Here is a 21797-nt window from a genome sequence, read left to right on the forward strand (position 1 = left end):
TGGTGTTAATGCTGTTTTATAATGGCTCTGGCACATCTGGCTAAATTACCGTTGTGCTTGGTAACAAATATATGTATTTTGTTTTGGACATGCAGTTCTCCCAGCACGCCTCAAGATGGCAGTACACTTTCATTGCTATACTTCCCTGTCAAGTATCGAGTATATTCGTAAGGACAAGTTAAAGACTTACTTAAATTTAGATCAGCTTAATTCTAGCATCGATTTAGTTCTTTGAGTTAGCTGTCATTAGAGAAAAATGATACAACTCTTTTTAAAGTTGCATTTTTGGTAGCATCTGTACATACGGCAAATGTTTGTGGGAATATGATAATCCTGCATTTTTGTAAGTGATTGATTGAGCCCCATATTTGATGTAAATCTCTTTCTGTCTCACCAAGTGATAAATTTATTTCACTTGCACAGAAGCCACCTGTCAACTTTGGAGTTTGGTAGTACCACACCCATTTTCAATATGTTGGTAGGTGTTTCACTGCTAAATCCTACTAGCATGCTTTAGTATTAACAAGTCTAATGTTTGAAATAGACTTTAAATCTTTCTCCTTCATGTGTAATTTTTAAAAAAGAAGGATGAATTAAACTGCACTTGATGTCATACTTCTCTGAAAATCTGTGTCTATGCTCTTGGATAATGTGAAAATCTCCTTTTTCACATTAGAGGTACTACCTGTGTAGGTGAGGGGGAAAGCCAGCCAGAGGATTTTTGGGTTCCAGAATAGCTTGCAAAAAAACTTATGAAATTCATACTGATAGAGAAGCTGGTGAAAGGTTATGAGGATGTCAGCTCTGTGCTGCCTTGCTGTAGGGTCCTGAGATGCACTGGTTGACTTCCAGAGGAGCAAAGTCATTACCTCCTCCAAAAGCATTGGGGGAGCCAGAAATAAAAGCTGTAGCAGAAAGAGGCATTGAAAACTCAATGTTTCCTAGAATGGGAGAAGTGCAGGGAGGAAAATGCAGCAGTACAAATGGCAGCTGCCTGGGAGCTAATGGGCAGGAGAAGGTATAGTGTCCCAGGTGCTGGGGGAGCTTCAGTTAGCGTTTGAATCTTAGGAGCGTGAGGAGTCACACGCTGCCATGGGAAGCTGGTCTGCACTTGTCCCCTGTGTGTGGAGCTGCTCGCTGAAATGGTGAGGAAAAACAGACTACTTGGAAGTGTCAGAATGCTCTTGGGTTTTCTTTGTCTTCTACATTATCTGACTTCATCAGTCTGCAGGTACCTTCTTCTTAAAGTAGAGTCTGCAAATGAGTGAAGAAGTGACATTCTTAGCGTACCTGCTAGCCTGATTTCTGAGTTGATAGGAAGCATTTTGTGGTTTGATTGAAATACCAACAGTTGCCGAGGTGCTGGAGGCTTGTCCAGAGGTTATCTGACAGGTTTCACTGCGGGTCTGCCCTGTAAACCTGCCATGGACTCACTTCTGGTTTTATGTGCCATACATTGCCCATGTCGTTCAAGAAGTTGGTAATGCAAAACTAGCAGATGGAAGAGACCTAAGCATGGTTACATCAGAGACAGGATCACCATCTTTTTCTCTGGCCTATATTTTACAAAAATAAAAATACCCAGGGTTTTGCTGTACCTGAGCTTACTCAGTAAGGCTGAAACCAGCAGTATGACAGGTAATACTGTTTCAATAGTTGAGTGTTTTGATAAAATTGGTCAGATGCTGAAGAAAGACTGTAACTGTTTCAGGGCATGTTTGGACTTCAGTGATTAATCCTGCTGTTTGTTTGCAGTCTGTGAGCATAAAGTTTTCTTTAAAGTAAAATTGCCAGTGCTTCACAGGCCAAACAAAATTTGGCTTTGTAGGTTGTAGGCCTGACAAAATTTTAAACAAACAGCAAACCCTTGATTTCATAGTTGAAGTCTATCTTAGGAAATAACTAGGAGGAAGACATAATCTTATGTAAATGTGTGTATCAGTATGCCGTTAATAGCAGAAACTTATTTGGAGTACAATTTTGTAGCTCTAATAGCACTCACCCTTCTAATTAATATTGTATATAACACCAAGTTGTTTCCATAGCAAAGCAGGCATGTCACAGGATTTTGTTTGTGTCTGGGGAATCTATAATCTGCAGTTTGATGGCATGGCATGAATATTACCAGTGATTTTATTTATTAAGATGTCTGAGTACACAGATAAGTCACTTTGTCAGACAGTATCTCTTCATTTATTAACTGGAATCTTCCTTTCTTGGATAGGTCACCAGAGAATACCCTTACATTTTTTTATTAAAAGTAGCATCATTTTTTTGTTTGTTTGTTTGTTTCCATTTAGGGTTTGGCAGTTTTTTGGTGGTTGGTTTTTTGTTTTGTTTTTTTTTTGTTTGTTTGAGATGGTGCAGAGATGCCTAAGCGTGTCAGAGGGTTTTTGTTGGAGCTGAGGTATGATTTCCATTGACCTATATTTCACGACCTGGTATGGAGGAAAAAGATGGTCTAGAATGAATGGCTGAGATAGTGAAGCTAGAGACGTTTCAGGCACCGGGTTTCTCTGTACAGAAGGCAATCGTGATCCAAGTGATCTTGCAGTGATAGCACCCTTGGAGCTGAAATATCTTCATCTTCTGTTGGGGAGCACTCATGGGATACCCACTAATGCTGCTATATTAGTCACCCACTGTGGAGGTAACAGAGGTTTTACTGCCCTTTGGAATAAAATCCTGATTTTACAGGGTTCCTCAGTGGTTTGACAGAGGAAATGAGGGATAGCTGCCTTGTGCTTTCTTGTAAGGCATGGGTAAGAAGCTGGAGAAGCAGGATAAAAACCTGGCTTGTCAAACAAACAAACGAGAAAAGTCTCATCTTTGGCACATTGAGTGCACAAAGAGTGGAAGATGGGGAGGAAGTGGGATGTGCACACAGTGTATGTCCTCCAGCACCTCCAAATAATATATTTGCTTTCAACCTCTCTTGTCTGTATTCTTGACTTTTTCAATTGTTGAAATAAGGCAAGTTGTGGCTGTTGTTCTGTGTTAAGTGTACAGGCTAGAATTTATAATAATTCTCACTTTGTTTTTGTTGAGCTAGAATGTTCTGTTCACCCACCAAAAGGCCTTTTACAAAATTATATTAAATTAACAAAAAAAAAAAAAATACCCAGAACATCCCAGATACATTGCAGTGAGTTACTCTACTATGTGATAGCTAACTATTGCCCTATGCTTATGTAGCATTGCTCATCCCCAAGGAACCCCAAAGCATTTTCCAGTCCCAGGACCATGCGCAAACACACAATGCGTGCACAGGAATGTGCTTTCACCGCCATGCAGTCACTTGGGTGAAACGTAACAGCTGCTTGTCAGCATGCTTTAACACTCCACGGCATCTTGAAAGGAAGTGAATAGCACCGTGGCAAATTGAAACTGCTGGGACAATTTAAGAAAGTATAATTACCCAGTAAATGCAGTTACAGAAACTGGAGTTTGGCCAGGAGACGAACTGTTCTCGCAGAAAACGCAGCAGGATCTGCGATGGTCAGGACTTCCAACGTTACGTTTCTCACACGAAATTGCCTTCTCTTTCCCAGCATCTTCCAAACACTGCTGTTGGAGGGCTAGCTGCTGGCACAGTGGGGACCGGAGAGGCCGGGCGCCAGGCACAGCGCTGCCAGCACCACGTCCTGCCTTCCCGTGCAGGAGCTGGGCAAGCGGCGGGATCGTGGGGGTCTGGCGGGATCGTGGGGGTCCCATGGTGAGCTGGTACAGCTGTCGGCCAGGAAAACTGGTTTGCTGCTTAGAGAGGAGTGTTTCATTGCAGTCGATGACCTTTGTTCCTCATGGGTTTGTCAGCTGAGTATGAGGATGGTATGGGGAGGGTTTGCGACAGAAGTGTTCCAAGCTTGCGTTTTTAAGTGACAAGTTACCTGCATGTGCCAATTTCCTTATTCCCAGGGTCTCTCTCAGCCTCATACCACTGGGATATAATCCTCTTCCAGTAGAGCTGCTCGGGAATGTCAGCATATTCTGCAATACCCACAACTGTCAGTTGCCTAATCCCGAGCCAGCACATGTGTTAAGCACATGCTCCCTTCAGCAGAGGGAACACACTTGGAAGCTAACTGTAAGCATAGAAAAATTGCTCCCCAGGCAACTTTGTTTGAAAAATTCTGCTATTTCCTTGCAGTTGTTTTTGTGTGTTTGGTAGACTTGCATTTACCATCTCTAGAGTTATCCTTAGCATGCTGTCTTGTGCCTTTTTTTTTCTGTTTCTATTCCCTTGATAATATTAGAACTCTAAAAGCAGACGAAAATACAAGCCTGCTCATAGGTGTGACTTGACATCCTGTCCTGAACGTACTGACAGTTTGGGTCTTTGTTTCCTTCTTTGTGACTTATTCTGTGGAGGTTTGATAAGGAAAATGGGGTAAAAATCCAGACTATATCAGACTGGGGAGTTTGAACATAAAGTCAAACTGTGTAAAGCTGGGGAGAGGGAGGGAGGCACCAAGACTTACTATGCTATTGCAAAATGCTTGTCCTTCCAATAAGGCCTTGCTCAAGATCCATAAAGGGATGGGGACTGCATCACTCTCTATCCTTGTTACCTTGGTTTTCCTGTGTTTCATTTGTAATTACCTAAGCCTCTATCTCAGTTCTGTTGACTTTACAGGCCACATTTACTGAGTAAGTTGATGGCCCATAGGCTTTGAGAATAAATTTGCATACAAAAGGCAACCAAACTATTGTGTCAGCATCACCTTGTTCATAGCATTCTGCAATTTTGTTTTTAGGGCCATCTCATCCCAGTTTGTTTCCTTTTTAGAACAGGAAATTAAAGGCAGGACTAATTATTATAGGGGTCCAAGGACCTACGTGCCCATTGAGGACCATGGTCTGAACTTGGGGAAGAAACTGGAGTAACACTACAAATTGTTAAGTCAAATCCCTACATTGTTGGTAAGGCCCCTGCTAGAAACAGTCCCAAAACATAAACAGTTCCAGTATTTTTTTACTGAAAAAGGTTGTTAAAGATTGCTCCTCCATGATGCTGTCACCATTCATAAAAACAGAAAACCTTGCCCATAAAAGTGGTATGATTGACAGGTCGAAACACAAAGCTTCCTGATCCTGGTGTATGGACTGTTATTAATTTTTCATCTAATCTAAATGATCATATCGTCATGTGACAGCAAACCACAAGAATTTGTTCTAACAAGTTAAGTAATGTGAAGTCACTTAGCCAAGCAAAACCCATTGTGAAACCAGAGTAATTTATAAATGTCAACCTTAATTTGATGGTAGTATGAAGTTGTAACTCCTGCAGACATGGTGAAAAAATGAATATTTTTTCTAAAACTTTAATGTTTATATTTAAGAAGGGGTATATCATAGTAATAATGCAGAAATGTACCACTTACTTGTTGGAGGCAGAATGACCTGGTGTACCTCACTGCAGGATTTGCTGAACAGAAACTCAATTTTCTGTTACAGTGATGACCTTTGACAATTTTCCCGTGACATGATGTTGCCGAATCCATGTGCTATTGCACCAAGCTGTGCACTAAAACTAATTGCATACATAAATCAGATAGATTCATGCTCCATTTAAACAGAGATGAAGAGATCCCCACTCAACACCTGTTGAGTGGGAACATTCACTAACTTTCAAAATTAGATACTCATTGTCTTTTGATTTCTTAAAAAAGTAACTGGCCTGTTGTCACGGACTGGCTCACTAGATTGGTTCCCTTTCATTTGCTAGCACTAGCTCAGAGCAGTGATGAGTCCTGCCCAGGTATACAGGTGTAGGACATCCAAGAATTATGCCTAATATTTTTTTAACAAAGGAAAAGTCAATATTTCTCTGGTAAGTGCATTCTTATCACAAGTCAGTGTTAAACATCAGCTCCATGAAACTGGCAGTTAATCTGCATGTGAGCAAGGCTGGACAGTCATGCTCTCTGCAGGCATAGTCAAGCCACTGACATCAGAACAGCAGCTAAAAGCAAAGGAGGCAAAATGTTATCTGCAGAAAGCTACTGAATGGGTTTCTAAACTGTTACTACAGAGAAATGAAACACTGTTGTACAGGTCTTCGTTTTCACTTTCTCCTTGAGACACGTTTTCGGTAAAAGCGAAGCCAGTTGTGCCAAATTTGTGATGGTATGTGATGTAACAAATTACAAGGAGTCAGGCTAAGCAAGCCAAAACCACCATACTCATTTTAATTAAGATGCTTTACATCTAATTTAGCCAGAGTCTTTCCAGTTGAAAGGCTGGTTGTTAGCACAGGAACTAGCCCCTCTGGTTGCAGGGGTTGTTGAAATTGGGCCGGGGTGGCACCTGTTGTGATTTTCCACGGGGCACATACCAGCCTTTGCCAGCATTTAAAGACATGATAATGGTTTAATCCTTCCTGTTCTGCCTTTAATCAGCGGCAGGGGTTTAGCTCTGTCTAGGCTTCCAAGACTCTGTAAGAAACAAAAGGAGAACTGCTGAACACAGGGGTTTGGTGGGGTTGATTTTTTTTTTTTGCAGGCGGGGTGGGGGGTGGGATAGGAGGGGGGGGATGGGGGGGGGGGAGGGTGTTGGTGTTTTTTTTCCTCTCCTCTTGCATGTCCTGTAGCTTTCCCGATTGAACTTGTGTGATTTCACACGAGCCTGGGAGTGGATGGGGTGTTATATACGGCTAATGTAACGAGCTGACAGCAGGGCTTTTCAGACACGTTGCTTCATCCGGCCATCTGTTTGGTTTGGAGGGAAGGAACAGGAAGATTTCTTACTGTACAGATATATTAAGAAAAGTCAGAAAATTGGACATATGAAGCTTTATATTTTCCATTTATAATACAGTAGTTTGATAGCAGCATATAAATCACCGAGTTAGAACACTTTAAAATGAAGTTCTGGCACTCCCACCGCTTAAAGTAGCATTGTTATTTATAGATATTACACGAAGTCTGATGTTATGTTTAAGTGAGCGTTAAACAGTTCAGGCTGTTGTATTGTTGCTACGCACCGGAGAACCTCTGTCAAAGTGACTTTGGCACTGCAGCGTATCTGCCTTTCTCCCTTTGTCTTCCAAACCTTTCCCCAGTGTTTGCAGTTATCCATGTGCTCAGCGATGGAACAGCCTATTGTTAGTCCAACAAGGGCAAAGTCACACTGGGATTTTTGAAAAAAAAAAAAAAAAAAAAAAAGCCAGTTCTTTACCTTGCCTAAAACTTTGTTAAATATTAAACTAGCCATACCAAGGAGTTTAGCAAAAGCAAACACCGAGGGTTTGCTAAACTTAAACCCAATAAAGTAGAAAGTTAATAGTTGGGTACAGGGTGTTTTCTGTTTTAGAAAAGCCAGCTATGACAATACACAAGTGCAAATTAACAGTGCCTTAGAAGGTTTAATTAAAGAGAGCAAAGGTCAAGTGAAGCCTGTAAAACTCCAAAATTTGGCCACATAGATCTTTTCATGACTTGCAGAGAACCCAAATCTCTCTGGCACTTAGGGTAGAATAGCTCCTGATGGGGTGTATAATTCATATAATTTATTTCTTTCATTTATTTGTTGTATTTACTTATTGCAATTTATAATTCTTCAGAGCACTCGTGAAAGTTTCTGCACTCTGTCCCATTTCAAGCAACAAAGGTGGCACCCAGAAAATACGTGGTGAGATTGTGGCGTGAGGCAGCTGGAGTGGTTTCCTTTCCCATCCCCACATAGCATTGTGCACAGTTAAAAAATGTGCGTGCATCTCACCACACCTTGGGTTCCAGGGCACCTCCCCGGCACTCTTTGAGAATAGAACTGCTGATGGGATCCAAAATCATATATGTAAAATGTAAAAAGCAAAGTATAAAGCACAAACCACAGGAGAGCTCAGACTGATTGCCAAGAGTTGAGAGGTCTTTGCTTAGATGGAGTGTAATAATTTATACCTACCTTGTTATTACTGGTGTGCCTTCGTAAAAATTTCTCATTGCAAGAAAAAACACCTGCACAAGTTTTCTGGGCCTGATATTTTTCTTTAAATCACGTGGTTGTGTTTCAGTCTGAAAGCTTTCCAAGGGAATAGGGAAGAGAAAGGAGAGGAGGAGAATGCGGGAACTCTGAGTGTCCCCTTTTCTGCTTGCAGAAAAAATATCTTGTCCAGTACAGGAGTGTTGCTGTTTAAGTAGGAGGGATAGTTGGGAGACATCAACGTTCATTCTAAACAAGAAAACAGACCTAATATTTGAAATTCTGTAGCTAGCAGAAGTAGATTACTGTTGGAAAAATTACTGAGAAATAATAGATTTTAAGTAGGGAACTAATAGTGGGGGGGTTTTAAATTAAAAAAAAAAAAAAAAACAAAAACAAAAAAAAACAAAACAACAAACAAAAACAAACAAAAACAAACAAACAACAAAACAAAACAAAACAAAACAAAACAAAAAAACAAACAAAAATGCCACCACCAGCAAAAACAGGCTCCATGGGTTGCAGTGGAAGTAATGAACCTTTGGTAAAATTACTGGAGTGTTAAAGACATGTTTTTGGACTATGGAAAGACAGAAGTGAACAATAAAAGCTGTCTTCCAGCTGGTGTTCAGATTTGAATGAGGAAGATAAGAAGATCGAGGCAAATCAAGCGATGAAAAAGGGAGAATGATCTATGGTGAAAAAAAAATCTATCAGAACAGCTGTAGAAGGTGTACAAAGAAACGAGTATAATAAATGTGGTAAATTGCTGTACTGTACTTGTGTATTTTCTTTAATAAGAGTATGGATCTAAAGGCAATGGAAGCAGACTGACTCCTCTTCTTTAGGATGAAAAATCTGAACTGAAAGAAATATGAGTCCATTTCAGACCAGGAATAGAGGGGAATAATTCTGTGCAAGACCAGTGAGGTCTTAATGTGAAACCAGCAAAGAGAAAAATACCCCATGAGAGAGTGCTGTGGGGGCAAATTGTGAGCATGTGCAGGGAGATTCCTGGTCTTACACTGGCCTCAAGAAGAGACCGTTTAAGGTCTTGCTTTTCCAGGATTTTTGAGAAGGTGGCAACTTTTTCTGTCTTAGTCCTCAGCTCCTTATGGCATCTGCAGTGATCAAATATTGTTCCCATCGTAGTAGACCAAATAGTGACATAAATTTACAAATTATAATCAAAAAGCCTTTTAGAACTTAGTTTTTGTCCAGTATCCAAAAATATTCTGGCAAATATAGAAGTATCTGAAGCCTCGGGGTCTATTTGTTATTCCCCTTATTCTGTTTATAATGTGGCTGTGATCCCCTGGGAGTCCTCTGTCTGCTGAAGGTCTGGGCATTGAACTTGAGTTCACCAATTTCAGAAGTGGAGTGGGTCCGTTTGCCTTCACTGGTCCTCAGTGCTAAATGTCCAACTTGTTTTTGTTAGGCCACATCTCTTGCTTAACACAGTAATAATTTGTGTGGTTTGTAATATGGTTTACTTAAAAGAGACTGTTTTCACATAGGGTCATGAGCAGACCGAAGTTATTTCTCAAACTGATGGGCAATCTCCTTCTCTCCTTTTTTAGTGCTTTGAATAACTCAGAAATTACTGATGTGACTAGCAACTCCGTAGAGAAAGTTTATGAGGACAAACTCTGCTCCTGGCCAGTAGTAGCTTTAAAGTTGGGTAGTTTTCAGAAAAGCATCATTCATAAAAACAGCATTAATGAAAGCTCCAATGAAACCAAAGAAAATGGAGTAATTGTGATGTTTGCACTTGGATTTTTTTTTTTCCTTTAAACACACAGAAAGACTTTCTCTTAAATACGCAGTGCAAAGAAAAGAGCTAGTTAGTGTATCTGAATGGGCTTTGAGATTCATCAGATAACACAGAAATTAGCAACATGCTAGAAGCTGCACTGCAATTGGACTTATGGCAAAAGCAGTCTTCAAACAGGTTTGGTTTTAGTGTGTATTTTTTGTCTTCTTGTGAACTGGGACATGAGAATTGGAAAGCCATGTGTGATGACAGAGGAGGAAAGTGCTATTAATCAAAACCACTTTTGTTCCTGTCTTCAAAGCCTTTCTGCCACCTTTTCCATTTTTATCTGTTTCTATGTTTTCAGTTTAGCAGACATTTGTAATCTAAAATGAACTACAGTAACAGAGTGACTTGTTCAAGATCAAGTGCTTCTATTCCTAAATACTTTCTACTCAGGAACGCTGAATGTTTCTAGAATCGAGATGATGTTTTTTAAGATCCTGTAAATGAATTAATTATACATTAAATACAGTCAATAGTCTTATATTTAAAACAAACAAAAAACAAATAACAAACAAAAACACAATAAAAAAGCCCTGATGAACTAGTATACTTTTTGCTACTTCAGGTACTAAAAAGGATCCAAGAAAATGTCAGTCTTGAAATGACCTGATTTGAGAAAATGTGATGAACCAACCAGTTAGACCAAAAAAAGTGTATGGCTGTATTGCTGCTTCATACAGAGAAAGAGTAAGCAAAAGGAGGTATTGAGCCCATATCAGCAGATTAATTCCAAGCATAATTATAGTACAAAAGTATTGGTGTTAAAAAGGATTTCTCTTCCAGCTGTGTTGCCTTAACCTACAAATACGCATGAATAGAGGGGGTTTTGTTAACTGAAGTTCATTGTGTTGTTTTGATTAAATTGTGTAGTGTGTGGCTATCTTCTGTAAATAGCAAAGGATTGGCATTTCTGTTGAATTTTCTGTGTTTTCACTGTCACTTATATTTATCTTCTCTGTCAATTAGTATGCCACTTCCATTTGAGTGAGGAATGCAGTGTTTTACCTGAAAGGTATTTGCAACTTTTCTGTAGGGCAGAGAATGATCAACATTACATTAAGGGAGATAATGATAAACATTTTTTCATCTTTTTCCTGGATGATATAAAAGATGAGAGAAGAAGACTAGCACAAAGATTAACAGCTCACAAGCTAGGTTTTTCTGCAAAACTACATACCAAATCCCTGACCTTGTTTTTGAGAGCTGCATCATTGTAACAGAAGCATCATCCTGTGCTGTCCAGTCTGTCTGTCATTGCTTGGTTGTTTCTCTCCAAGCTTCCACTTGGATCTTAACATTGCTTCATTGCTTTTTGATTTACAAGGTTTAGTATGGCTGTGTTAAAGCCAGGACAGCAAGTAAACACTCATGGTTTCTCTTGTCTGTGGTTACAAACAAAAGGCTATGGAAATGTGGGTTGTTTTTTTTTTTTTAGCGTACTTGAAAAAGAAAAAAGAATTTTCCACTTGTCAGGAATAACTGCTCCCATAAACTCGTGTTGCCGTAGCTTGTACGTTACCAAGGTACATACATCAATAGAGGAGAAAGAAAAGTAGAGGACTGTTTGTTTCTTCATTACCCTTGGCAACAGTATCATCTGCGCCTTTCATTTTTGTAAATGCATTTTTCTTAGGTTGTAAAAGCTTATGGCTATTCTATGACTCTAAAAACCTGAGCGCAAATGGGAGTGTGTGGATGTATACATTTCTGAACGTGTCAGGTTTTTATTTGTGTCATAACTTTTATAAAGAGGATGCGAACGTGGCCTTTGGAGTGCTTCAGATCAGCAATATCTAGTGATCTAGACTAGTGTTTAAATTCAATTTAGAAATATGTTTTCCTTATACAGTAGTGTATTTTAACTTCTTGTACATGTTGTATTGAATGTGTACTCTTGTTTATTCTGTTAGTAATAATGTATGATCTATTGCACTCACTGTAGAATGTTTTGAATAGGTATGTCGTATTCTCCTGTCTCTGTACACTGATATTCTTGGCTTCAGCTTTTTGTATCTAAAACAAAACAATGCCTTCACAGGTTGTATATTCTTTTGCCTAACTTCTTTAGTGTGTTGAAATTTGTCCACTACTTCTACAAGTTAGCCAAAACCATTCTGTGTTATCTCACAGACATTTCATAAAGTAGGTAGGATTTACTTGGTGGGAGAGGAGGGGAAAATACATGCTTTTTGATTTGTTCCTTTAAGTAGACAGGTATACGTATGCTGGACAAAGATGTTAGACAAACGTTGCTGGTTGCTTGTATTTCAAGATAATTTAGTTGGTACCAAAAGATGGACTTCTAAATGCTTTTGTCACTCTTTCCCCAGCTCCTGCCAGTGGATGGACATCAAACAGCATTAAATCACCTGGAACAACTGCCCCAAGTGAAAAATTTGTGACAGCACCTCAGCTAAATGAGCAAGACACGTTGGTTCAGAGGGCAGAGCATATACCAGCGGGAAAGCGTACTCCCATGTGTGCGCACTGTAATCAAGTCATTAGGTTTGTATCTAGCTGCTGGGTATACTCTTTGCTGGGTAAAAACTGGCTGGATGGCTGGGCCCAAAGAATGGTGGTGAACGCAGTTAAATCCAGTTGGTGGCTGGTCACAAGTGGTGTTCCCCAGGGCTCAGCATTGGGGCCGGTTCTGTTTAATATCTTTATCAATGATCTGGACAAGGGGATCAAGTGCCCCCTCAGTAAGTTTGCAGGTGACACCAAGTTGGGTGGGGTGTTGATCTGCTTGAGGGTCAGGAGGCTCTACAGAGGGATCTGGACAGACTGGATTGATGGGCCAAGGCCAACTGTATGAGATTCAACAAGGCTGAGTGCTGCATCCTGCATTTGGTTCACAACCACCCCATGCAATGCTGCAGGTGTGGGAAAGAGTAGCTGGAAAGCTCCCTATCAGAAAAGGACCAGTGTGCCCATAAGGCTGATAGCATCCTGGCTTGAATCAGAAATAGTGTCACCAGATGGACTAGGGCAGTGATCGTCCCCCTCTACTCTGCACTGGTGAGGCCACACCTCAAATATTGTCTTCAGTTTTAGGCCCCTCGCTAGAAGAAAGACATTGAGCTGCTGGAGTGTGTCCAGAGAAGGGCAATGGAGCTGGTGAAGGGTCTAGAGAACAAGTCCTGTGGGGAGAGGCTGAGGGCACTGGGGTGGTTTAACCTGGAGAAAAGGAGGCTCAGGGGAGGCCTGATCACTCCTTACAACTACCTGAAAAGAGGTTGTAGAGAGGTGGGTGTCGGTCTCTTCTCCCAAGTAACAAGCAATAGGACAAGAGGGAACAGCTTCAAGTTGCACCAGGGAAGTTTTATATTCGATATTAGGAAAAGTTTCTTCACTGAAGGGGTTATCAAGCATTGGAACAGGCTGCCTGGGGAAGTGGTTGAGTCACCATCCCTGGAGGTATTTAAAAGATGTGTAGATGTGGTACTTAGGGACATGGTTTAGCGGTGGACTTGGCAGTGTTAGGTTAACAGTTGGACTTGATGATCTTAAAGGTCTTTTCCAAACTAAATGATTCTATCATTTTATTCATCCTGCAGGCTCTCTGACAGCAGGGTTTTGTTTTGCTCTTGTGGTTTTTGATTCCTTAGTCACATGTGGTTTAAAGCTTCATTTCAATAATGCAGAACACTGCTTTCATGCATGGTTTGTCTAGCAAAACTGAGAATGAGAGTACTGATGGAGGAAAAACATTGTGAACTGCTAACACTCACAGTGTTACAACCCATTTTACAGAGAAACAGAAAGCTGGGTGGAGTAGAGCAAAACAAAAAGTAAAACCAAAGAGAAGCAAGTTAGTTTTCACTTATACACCCATTCCAATAAAATTGAGAAGATGAGTTACTTGGAAACCAGTCAGAGAGTATAGTCTTATAAAGACTAACTTGTCACAAACATTGATTTATAAACCAGAATTTCTAATTGAGAAGAAGAAAAATAGCAGGCTCCATCCATTTAATAAAAGCAAGGAATAGAGATTTAACTATTTCTGGGACTGGATTAATAATAATTTCCTGCACTGTTAGATCTCAAGCTCTTTGGTGGGCTCTCTGGCCTTTGGATATTATGGTAGCTAGCGTCCTTTACTTGTATGACATGGGTAGAAAAGATTAAGCAACACAAACATGAGTTTGCCAAATGAGATTAAGTCAAACAAATTCTGCTGAGCCCCTAAAATATCCTATCATTAGCCAGAATTTCATATGGAGGAAGAATTAAATCTGGCTTGAATGAATCAGTGATTTCTGACAATTAGTCATGATGGTCTCATCCAGGGAACTGTAATCACTTTTCATGTCAATGTGCAAATCATCTTGATTTTCATCTACCTTGCATTTTGTTTCTTCCCTAAAATAGAGATTTCCTAGGATTATTGGAAGAAATGTATTCTTTTAAAACGTTTTCTTCTTGCTTGGTCAGTCATCTGTGTTGTTGAACTATGAGGGGAAAGTAATGCATTGTAATATTTCTTTTTTATTCATCTATGTCCTGTGTTTTCAGTGAACAAAATAGGAGAGCCTGAATGGTTAAAGAGACTCATTTGATTAGAAAACATTAATTCTGAAGAATTAGGAGCTCTATGAGCTGTATAAATTTCATTCAGTATAATAGAAAATCAGCCTTCCCAACATGGCTTTTTGAAGCCTCTTGAGCCCTGGTTTGGGTTCTGCATCAGAAGGTGCAGCTGACTCAAATCACTTATCTCTAGGGATTAAGTGAGTCCATCTTGTTTCCTTACATTACATTTCTGTTCTGATGGTTTGCTAACAGTTCAGTTAACATCAGGTTAATTTTAGAGGACTCTTTGCTAACCGATCTGTGATATTTTGGAAAATTTTTTCCTACTTCCACTATATATGTCAAGGAGATGAAAATGTATGATCTGAATCCCCTCGAAGCAATAGAAAAAACTCATACAAATTCCCAGCATAGTGCATATCTTTTCTAATCCAGATTTTTTGCTTCACTGCAAAATGAAAGATTAATATCAAAAAGGTCTACACACTTTTGGGATGAGATTCATCTGCTTTGTCAGACAGTTTGGCCTATGTAATAATTCTGTCTGTCTCTAGTATTCTGACCCTTTTGTTGCCTGGGCTTTGGATTTGTGTCTAGTAAATAATATGCAAGCAAACATGCACTTTCCTTTTTGTTACTATTATTTCAATTTAAAATTAAAACTGAACAGAGCAAATCCACCATAGGCTGCAACTTTCATGCAAGAAGCTTCAGTGCCTTTTACAGCACTTGCGGTTTAGCAGGGTTCACTGATGATCTGTGCCGTGGGGTCTCGCAGCACAGTCCACAGATGGCTCCTGAGCAGCTAACCTCAGCTCTTGGCCCTTAAATCACTTGCTGCCACTCCCCACTTTCACACTTTGATCACCATTAAAACGGAGATGAGTTGCTGCCCTGTAAGTAGGGGAGTGTACTGGTCCATAGAGCAACTGTTTGCTCCTTAGTGGCTGCATGAGGGGAAACTGTGGAGCCCTACTTTTGACAGTACTTAAGCTGTTGTCACCTATTGTAAGCGACACCTCTTCATGAATGGTAACCGATACCCACATCTAACTTCCCTGTAATTTGCTGCTGGTGTTCAAATCCTTATATTTCTACATTTGTTAAATGCCACCTCAAATATTAAAAGCAAGCATTTTTTCATTTGAGGATGAGTTGATGTGCATTAATTGGTGCCAAATATGCCTTGTGTTCATAGCATACAGTGGATTTGAAATATTGCAATGGCATTCTGAATTCAAGTTTTAGCATAATTACTGTTCATGCCCTTAGTGATAACATTACCTATGAAAAGGTAGGAGGAGGATCAAGTGACATTGCATTGTACATCTGTTTTGAAGCCAAAATGCGTTGTGGAGTTGGTTACTTTACACTCAGGCATAGAATAACCATGTCTGGTTGAGCCAAAACCATTTCTTAGAGACATCTTATAACTTTTTAATATACCTTTAATTATTTACACAGTGATTGTCTGAAGATTCCAATTTTTTTCTAAAGGTTCTTTAAGTAAGCTTTTCTTTCCATGTCTAAAAGAATCAAAGCTGGAGGCAAACTGATCTTCCCATAATCTACTTGCTGTGATGGTCTGACAAGCTTCTGACATTTCCCGATGAAGACTTCTGGTTCCCGTGTGCAGCAAAACAGAATTGACTCTTACTTTGAAGTCAAAATGTGTTTTCCCTGGGTCTCTGCTGAGAACATACTCTTTGGCATGTCTGCTTGTGAATTATGATTTGTCTTTGTCACCTTTTCATACAGCTTAATTGTTTTTAAAGACAAAAAGGAAAAAGTACAAATGGTGCTTCCTTTCAGCATCTCCTATACCGAAATTATATATCTTGGCATTTTCAAGTGAGGAGAAAAAGAAACTTCCCAGAGTGTAGACTGCTGTATGGTTGACTGTGAAGCAGTTGGCCTACTTAGCAGATGTGGAAATCCTTTTGATCTCTCTACCAGCAAATTTCAGTTCTGGCTTGCTATCATAATAAAAGCCACATGAGAAGCTAGATTATCGGCATGCTAATACATCATGACCATACTGATGAAGTTATATTTAGTTAAAAGTGTAAAGATAGTGAAATGGCAATTACATTCCCTGTACGTTACTTCCTTTTTCTTCCAATTTGCCCCTATATTATTGCTACACACAGAACACATATTTTTTAGGTGGCTACCACGTTTATGCACCTGGTGATCCTTTGGGGAATAAGATTCTGTAAATACTGTTGTAAATACATCAGAATCCCTTTTAAAATAATAGAAAAAAAAAAAACCCTACTATTTGCCTCCATCTGTGAGTTTGATTCATGTGGTCTAAATGGTGATGGCAGAAATTTGTTCAGAAATGCTTAGCATGTCGAAGTAGCCTGGGACGGAGGCGCATTCATAGGCAACTGTTGCCAGTTGGATCATCCCATATCTTTGGATGGAAGTAACAAGGTTTTTTAGCACCACCTTTAAAAATATGTTCTAGTTGATAGAGACATGTGGGATGTTTTAATTGTTTTAATTGTTCTTAAATGGGGTAGGAAGGATGAAGTCATCTGCAACCATCTTCTTAGCATTTCATGCTCTAGCTAATTCCCATCAGGTTGCATGAGTGTGGGCACATGGCCCCCTTACTGAAATCAGGGCTTTAAACTCCTTTTCAAATGAATACAGAAAATAAATATCTTTCATTACTGGAAGCTATCATTTCAATCTCAAAAATATGCAGAGGCCAGAAACACCTCCAAGTTCTGAATATCATGTTTTAGTGTATTTTATGTGGCAGGTGTTTATTTTTTTTTTCTTTCTTCCACGTGCTTTGGGGCAGCTTTTAAGTCGCTGGTATCATTAAGCTGCAGCGTCAGCTTGACATGTTTAAACTATGGCCTGATTAAAAGTAAAATTGTATTTAGAAAGTGTTCTTCTGGACATGTGTGTGCAGGGAGCCAGGCCGCTAATGGAACACCTCAGAGATATTGTGCAGGGCACGGCCACAGCTGTCTGGGGTATTGGGATAGAAACTCTGTAGATGCACTCTCAGGCTGTTCCCCATCCGTTTGGGTTCCTGCATGCTGTCCTGAATGGCTAACTTCAACATGTCAGAGCTGTAAACTCTGGAGAGCTAAATGCAGCAGATGTAAAAATTCCTTCCCCTCCCATTGCCAGCGTACTTGCTTTCCATTGCAGAGCTAACGGAGCCTACTGTTTCGGTGCAGATGGCCAGAAACTCAATCCTACCTGGAGCTGGGAGAGCCTCTTTGGTGTCAGCCCCGTGTTAATGAATCTGTTAAATTAGCCTGTGCTGACACGGCGCGCTGAGAGCACTTTGTTGTACATAAGGGCTTGTATTGTTTGATCAGTACATAACTGAAAGGGCATTGATGTAAAAAGGTGCTTGTAGAGCGGCGGGAGGGTATCGGGTTAGGTCAGTGTTTGCACTGCTCAGGCGTCTGCTGGGAGCAGGGGCCAGAGCTGTGCTCGACCCCGGATCCCTCCTTACAGGGCTTCGAGCTGCTCTCCAGCAGCTGTTTTTTACTGCTTTCTCTCTGATAATCAGAGGTGAATAGAAGAAACTGCTTCAGATTGAATACATTCGTCGCCTCAGAAGTTGTATGAGTTGTCCTAAATCTGCTTGAGTGCTTTATCTTTGACTTCTCATCCTGTTGAAAATACATAGCATCTCCAGAGAAAATGTAGAAGAGAGATGAAAATAATTACCCAATACTCTCAATGAAGTTGCCCTCTGTCCTCTGCCCGCTTATATTCCCACCTTAGAGTCTATAACCCCGGAAGCAAATTTTAAGTTGTTTTTTTTTTTTTTTTTTTTCTTCTCTATTGCTATTGCTTTGTTCATATGAAGATCTTGCCTTACACAAAAATGTTCTTGTAGCTTACTTGATTTCCAAAAAAAATGTTTAGCAATAGAGTGGTAATATTAGTACCTTATACTTTCTTTTCAACGAAGTATTAGATCAGAAAAAAAGTGATGCATTACTGCAAGAATGGCATCTTTATCGGTCTTGCAAAAATGGGGAATCAGGTGGGGGAGATGAACTTGAATGACAAAGTTCAACTGAAACCTAAGTTCTGGAAGGTTGAGTGTTGGTGGGAGCTTGGAGGCACTTCATTAAAGTACATGTTCATTAAAGAAATTAACATGCTGAGTATGTTTTCAGATTAATACAGATAAAATGGTATATGCCTGGGATTTATGAGCTACCAACTGAGAATTTTTTGTTGGCTGAGAAATAGACAGATTTATCTTGTTTATTAACCTTGTTGCTTTAGCCAGACAAATGCTATTAAAAACATCATTATTTTGTGTTTGCAAATAAGAGGAGGCTCTGTGTTTGGAGAAAATGGTTCTATTTGAACCCGCTTCTGAAGGAAAAAGAAAAAAAAAACAAGGACACATACATGCCCACCACCCCCCACAATCCCTAGAAAAAAAAATCCCCCAACAACTGGGGGTTTTTTTGTCTCACAAGAATCTGATGTCACCGGATCTTAATGGACTCAAGTCTACTTGAACATTTGTAGCCTCAATGCAAATGCATGCTGAAAGAGGCTTGATCGTATCACTGAGTCAAATATCTCTTTCCAGTAGATGGAAATAATTGGAAACACAGGGAACATCCTTCTTCTCTTCGCTAGCAGCCACTTCAGCACTGTATTTAATGTAGTTCTAAAATAATATTATGAAGGGCAGTGAAGAGAATTCGTATTTATTGTGGTCAGGTGTTTCTGGGAAGTTGTTCAATGGGAATAGATATAGTCAACACTTGATGCTTTCTTAGATCCTGTAGAAGGAAAGAGTGATGGAGCAGTTTATGTTTGTGAACAGTGTAGTAATGGCACAGAGATGCTGTAGGTTAAGCCTATTAACATCTTTTGCAGGAGCCAACCCAGGAGCATTTGCTGACAAAAATCTGTTCTTTCTAATCAGAGGACCCTTCTTGGTGGCTTTGGCGAAGTCATGGCATCCGGAGGAGTTTAATTGTGCTCACTGCAAAACCTCCATGGCTTACATTGGATTCGTGGAAGAGAAAGGGGCGCTGTATTGCGAGGTCTGCTATGAGAAGTTCTTTGCCCCTGAGTGTTCAAAGTGCCAGAGGAAGATCCTTGGGGTAAGTGACCAGCAAGTCGCCTGTTCTTCAGTGGGAACAATAACCAGAGTGTTCAGTGCTTCTCTGTAATGAAATTCCCTTTATCTGGCCCAGTTTTCATCCTTCCAAATATACTCTGACATACCTTTTCAGCTCCCGTCACATACAGAATATTTTTCTGGCTCTTCTAATGTTGAGTGTTTTCAGTTTCTTTGAGAAAAGGTGCTGTAGTCTTCTTGGATCTTCCAAGTTCAGCTCCTGTTTTCATGAAGCTGTTCTCTAACTGTTGTGATTACTGGATTTTCTTGGGCAAAATGCTTTTAACTGGCAGCTTTTTACAGAATTGGAGGGGGAGGGAAGGAATCCTGCTTAGCTGAGCTGAGCACTGAGGAACGCGCTGGTTGGCTAGATGTGAAGTACTGAAATATTCCCAGTGGTAATGTAGATAGAAAGACGCATTATCCTACTCGGCACTGATCTTGCTAATTTGAGCCTGCCAGCTGATCGTCCACTGCCGTACTGCAGACAGCAAAGTGTCTGGGCTGTTGTGTAACTGGGGTCACACAGGGCTCTGGCAGTGCAATTCTCAAGTCATATTTGGCACTGTGGCATCTTCCAAAACAACACAGCAGTCATAATTTTCTCTATGATGTCTTCTGATTAACTAGTCACAGACTTGAGGAGACATCAGAGATGCTGCTTTTTCTTATTTCAGGGGACCATTATGGGTGAGATCCTAATTAAAATGGAAAAGGTGAGCAAATGAGGTGTTAAATCTGTTCAATGCTACATCTGAACCTTCCAAAAAATGAAAGGTTGCTTATGACAAATAAGGAGATGCCCCGTTAAAAAAGCACCTCAGTAAGAATAACATCAGCAGAAATTGTGTGCACAACCCATTTTCAGAGTAACAGTAGGAAACAAAGTATTTTTGAAATTAATCAAGTGTGGAGACATAGTCACCACAATCTAGTCATCACATCAAAATAATGTGTTAATAACACTTTTTCTAATCCCCACAGGAAGTAATAAATGCTTTGAAACAAACTTGGCATGTTTCCTGCTTTGTGTGTGTGGCCTGTCATAACCCCATCCGCAATAATGTCTTCCACTTAGAAGATGGTGATCCCTACTGTGAGACGGGTAAGAAGCAACACAACCAAAGTTTACTGCAGCTGTGTGGGGAAGCAGAGCTTAATAAGGTTGGAAAAAAATAATAATTCCTTTTTCTCAAGCTTCACTTTAGAAGAAGTGTCCCAGCAAATTCATGTAACTTTGATGTATCAATTAAAAGCAGCAACAAATACTGCAGATACGTTGAGTTTGCAGCAGGAAAAGTTGGTGAGAATTTCTTCATTGCCTTCAACAGGAGCAGGCTTCTTGACACTGGTTTTACTTGTTGTTCCTGTTAAGCCCTCAGCTGTAGGTATCAGTGATACAGCAAAGTGTTAATTTTAGGGTGACTTTCTGGTTGGCTTTAAAATAATCAGGAGTTTATGTAAATCTGCTTATGTACTAAATAAGCAAATGCCAGTGGAGTGAGGTGTTTTACTCTGAATAGCCTTATTCACAGCTGGAGGGACTTCCAACACTAAGCAGTCTGCCCAGGAAGTTTTCTGCAGGATCAGGGATAACATCTGTTGAACGTAAGCTTGGGATAATAAAACAGACTCTAAGGGGAAAAATACAGATAAGATTATAACACTTGAAAGCTTGATGAGCAATATTACATGAAAGATGTGGCTTAGAAGTTCAGAGGGATTCTGGTTTGGTTTTTAGCATTTACAGATAGTCATATCTTTTTTATTTATACGAACAATTTTTATTTATGTCAGTTTCCTAGTTTGCCAAAAGCTTCCCATGTACCCTTCTGAGTACAAGAAATAGATGGTATTTGTAAAACAATTTCCACAAAATTGAAAAGAAACAAAATTGTATCACAAAGAAACAAAATTGCCCATTTTCGTGCTGCATGCTGTTTACATCTGTGTTAGAGCCATCACTTGGACCTTTTCTGTGTTTTTCTGTCTAGTGTAAAAGGAGCATTGTAGTTTAACTAGAAGTGGAAGTGGATTGATCAGGAAGAGATTTAGTATGAGATCCTAGTGACTTGTTTGGAGCTAAGATTTTCTTCTGGGTTGATCCCACAGTTGGTCTCAGCGGGTGCCATGGAGAGTGCTAGGTACTGAAAGGATAAGGAAAGCAGTCCAAATTTATCCAAAATTTCTCTGTCAGAGCAGCTTTAATAAGGTGTTGGCAGACACAAAAGGACGCAGTAGGTTATTGCTAATTCAGTGACACAAGTAGGGTAAATCCTATTGAATTTGTGGAGCTGCAGAGGAAACGGATATACGAGCAGCATCTTCCAGTGTGACAGCATGGTGAAATTTCATCCTGAAGCAATCTGAAGCCCCTAATCTTGGAACCAT

General features: G+C 40.0%; 1 protein-coding gene across 6 annotated transcripts in view; it reads left to right on the top strand.

Annotated features, from left to right (window-relative positions):
- The window catches only part of PDLIM5 (PDZ and LIM domain 5), a 134625-nt gene that overhangs the window by 106123 nt on the left and 6705 nt on the right, over positions 1 to 21797 (top strand). For all 6 annotated transcript variants that reach the window (XM_042807812.1, XM_042807810.1, XM_042807811.1 and 3 more), the window contains 3 exons: positions 12070 to 12244; positions 19209 to 19389; positions 20391 to 20511. In XM_042807812.1, coding sequence (XP_042663746.1) covers positions 12070 to 12244; positions 19209 to 19389; positions 20391 to 20511 — 477 coding nt within the window. The remainder of the gene's footprint in view (positions 1 to 12069; positions 12245 to 19208; positions 19390 to 20390; positions 20512 to 21797) is intronic.

Source organism: Tyto alba, unplaced genomic scaffold (assembly GCF_018691265.1).
Source record: "Tyto alba isolate M040663 unplaced genomic scaffold, T.alba_DEE_v4.0 Super-Scaffold_6, whole genome shotgun sequence".
In the NCBI taxonomy this organism is placed as follows: Eukaryota; Metazoa; Chordata; class Aves; order Strigiformes; family Tytonidae; genus Tyto; species Tyto alba.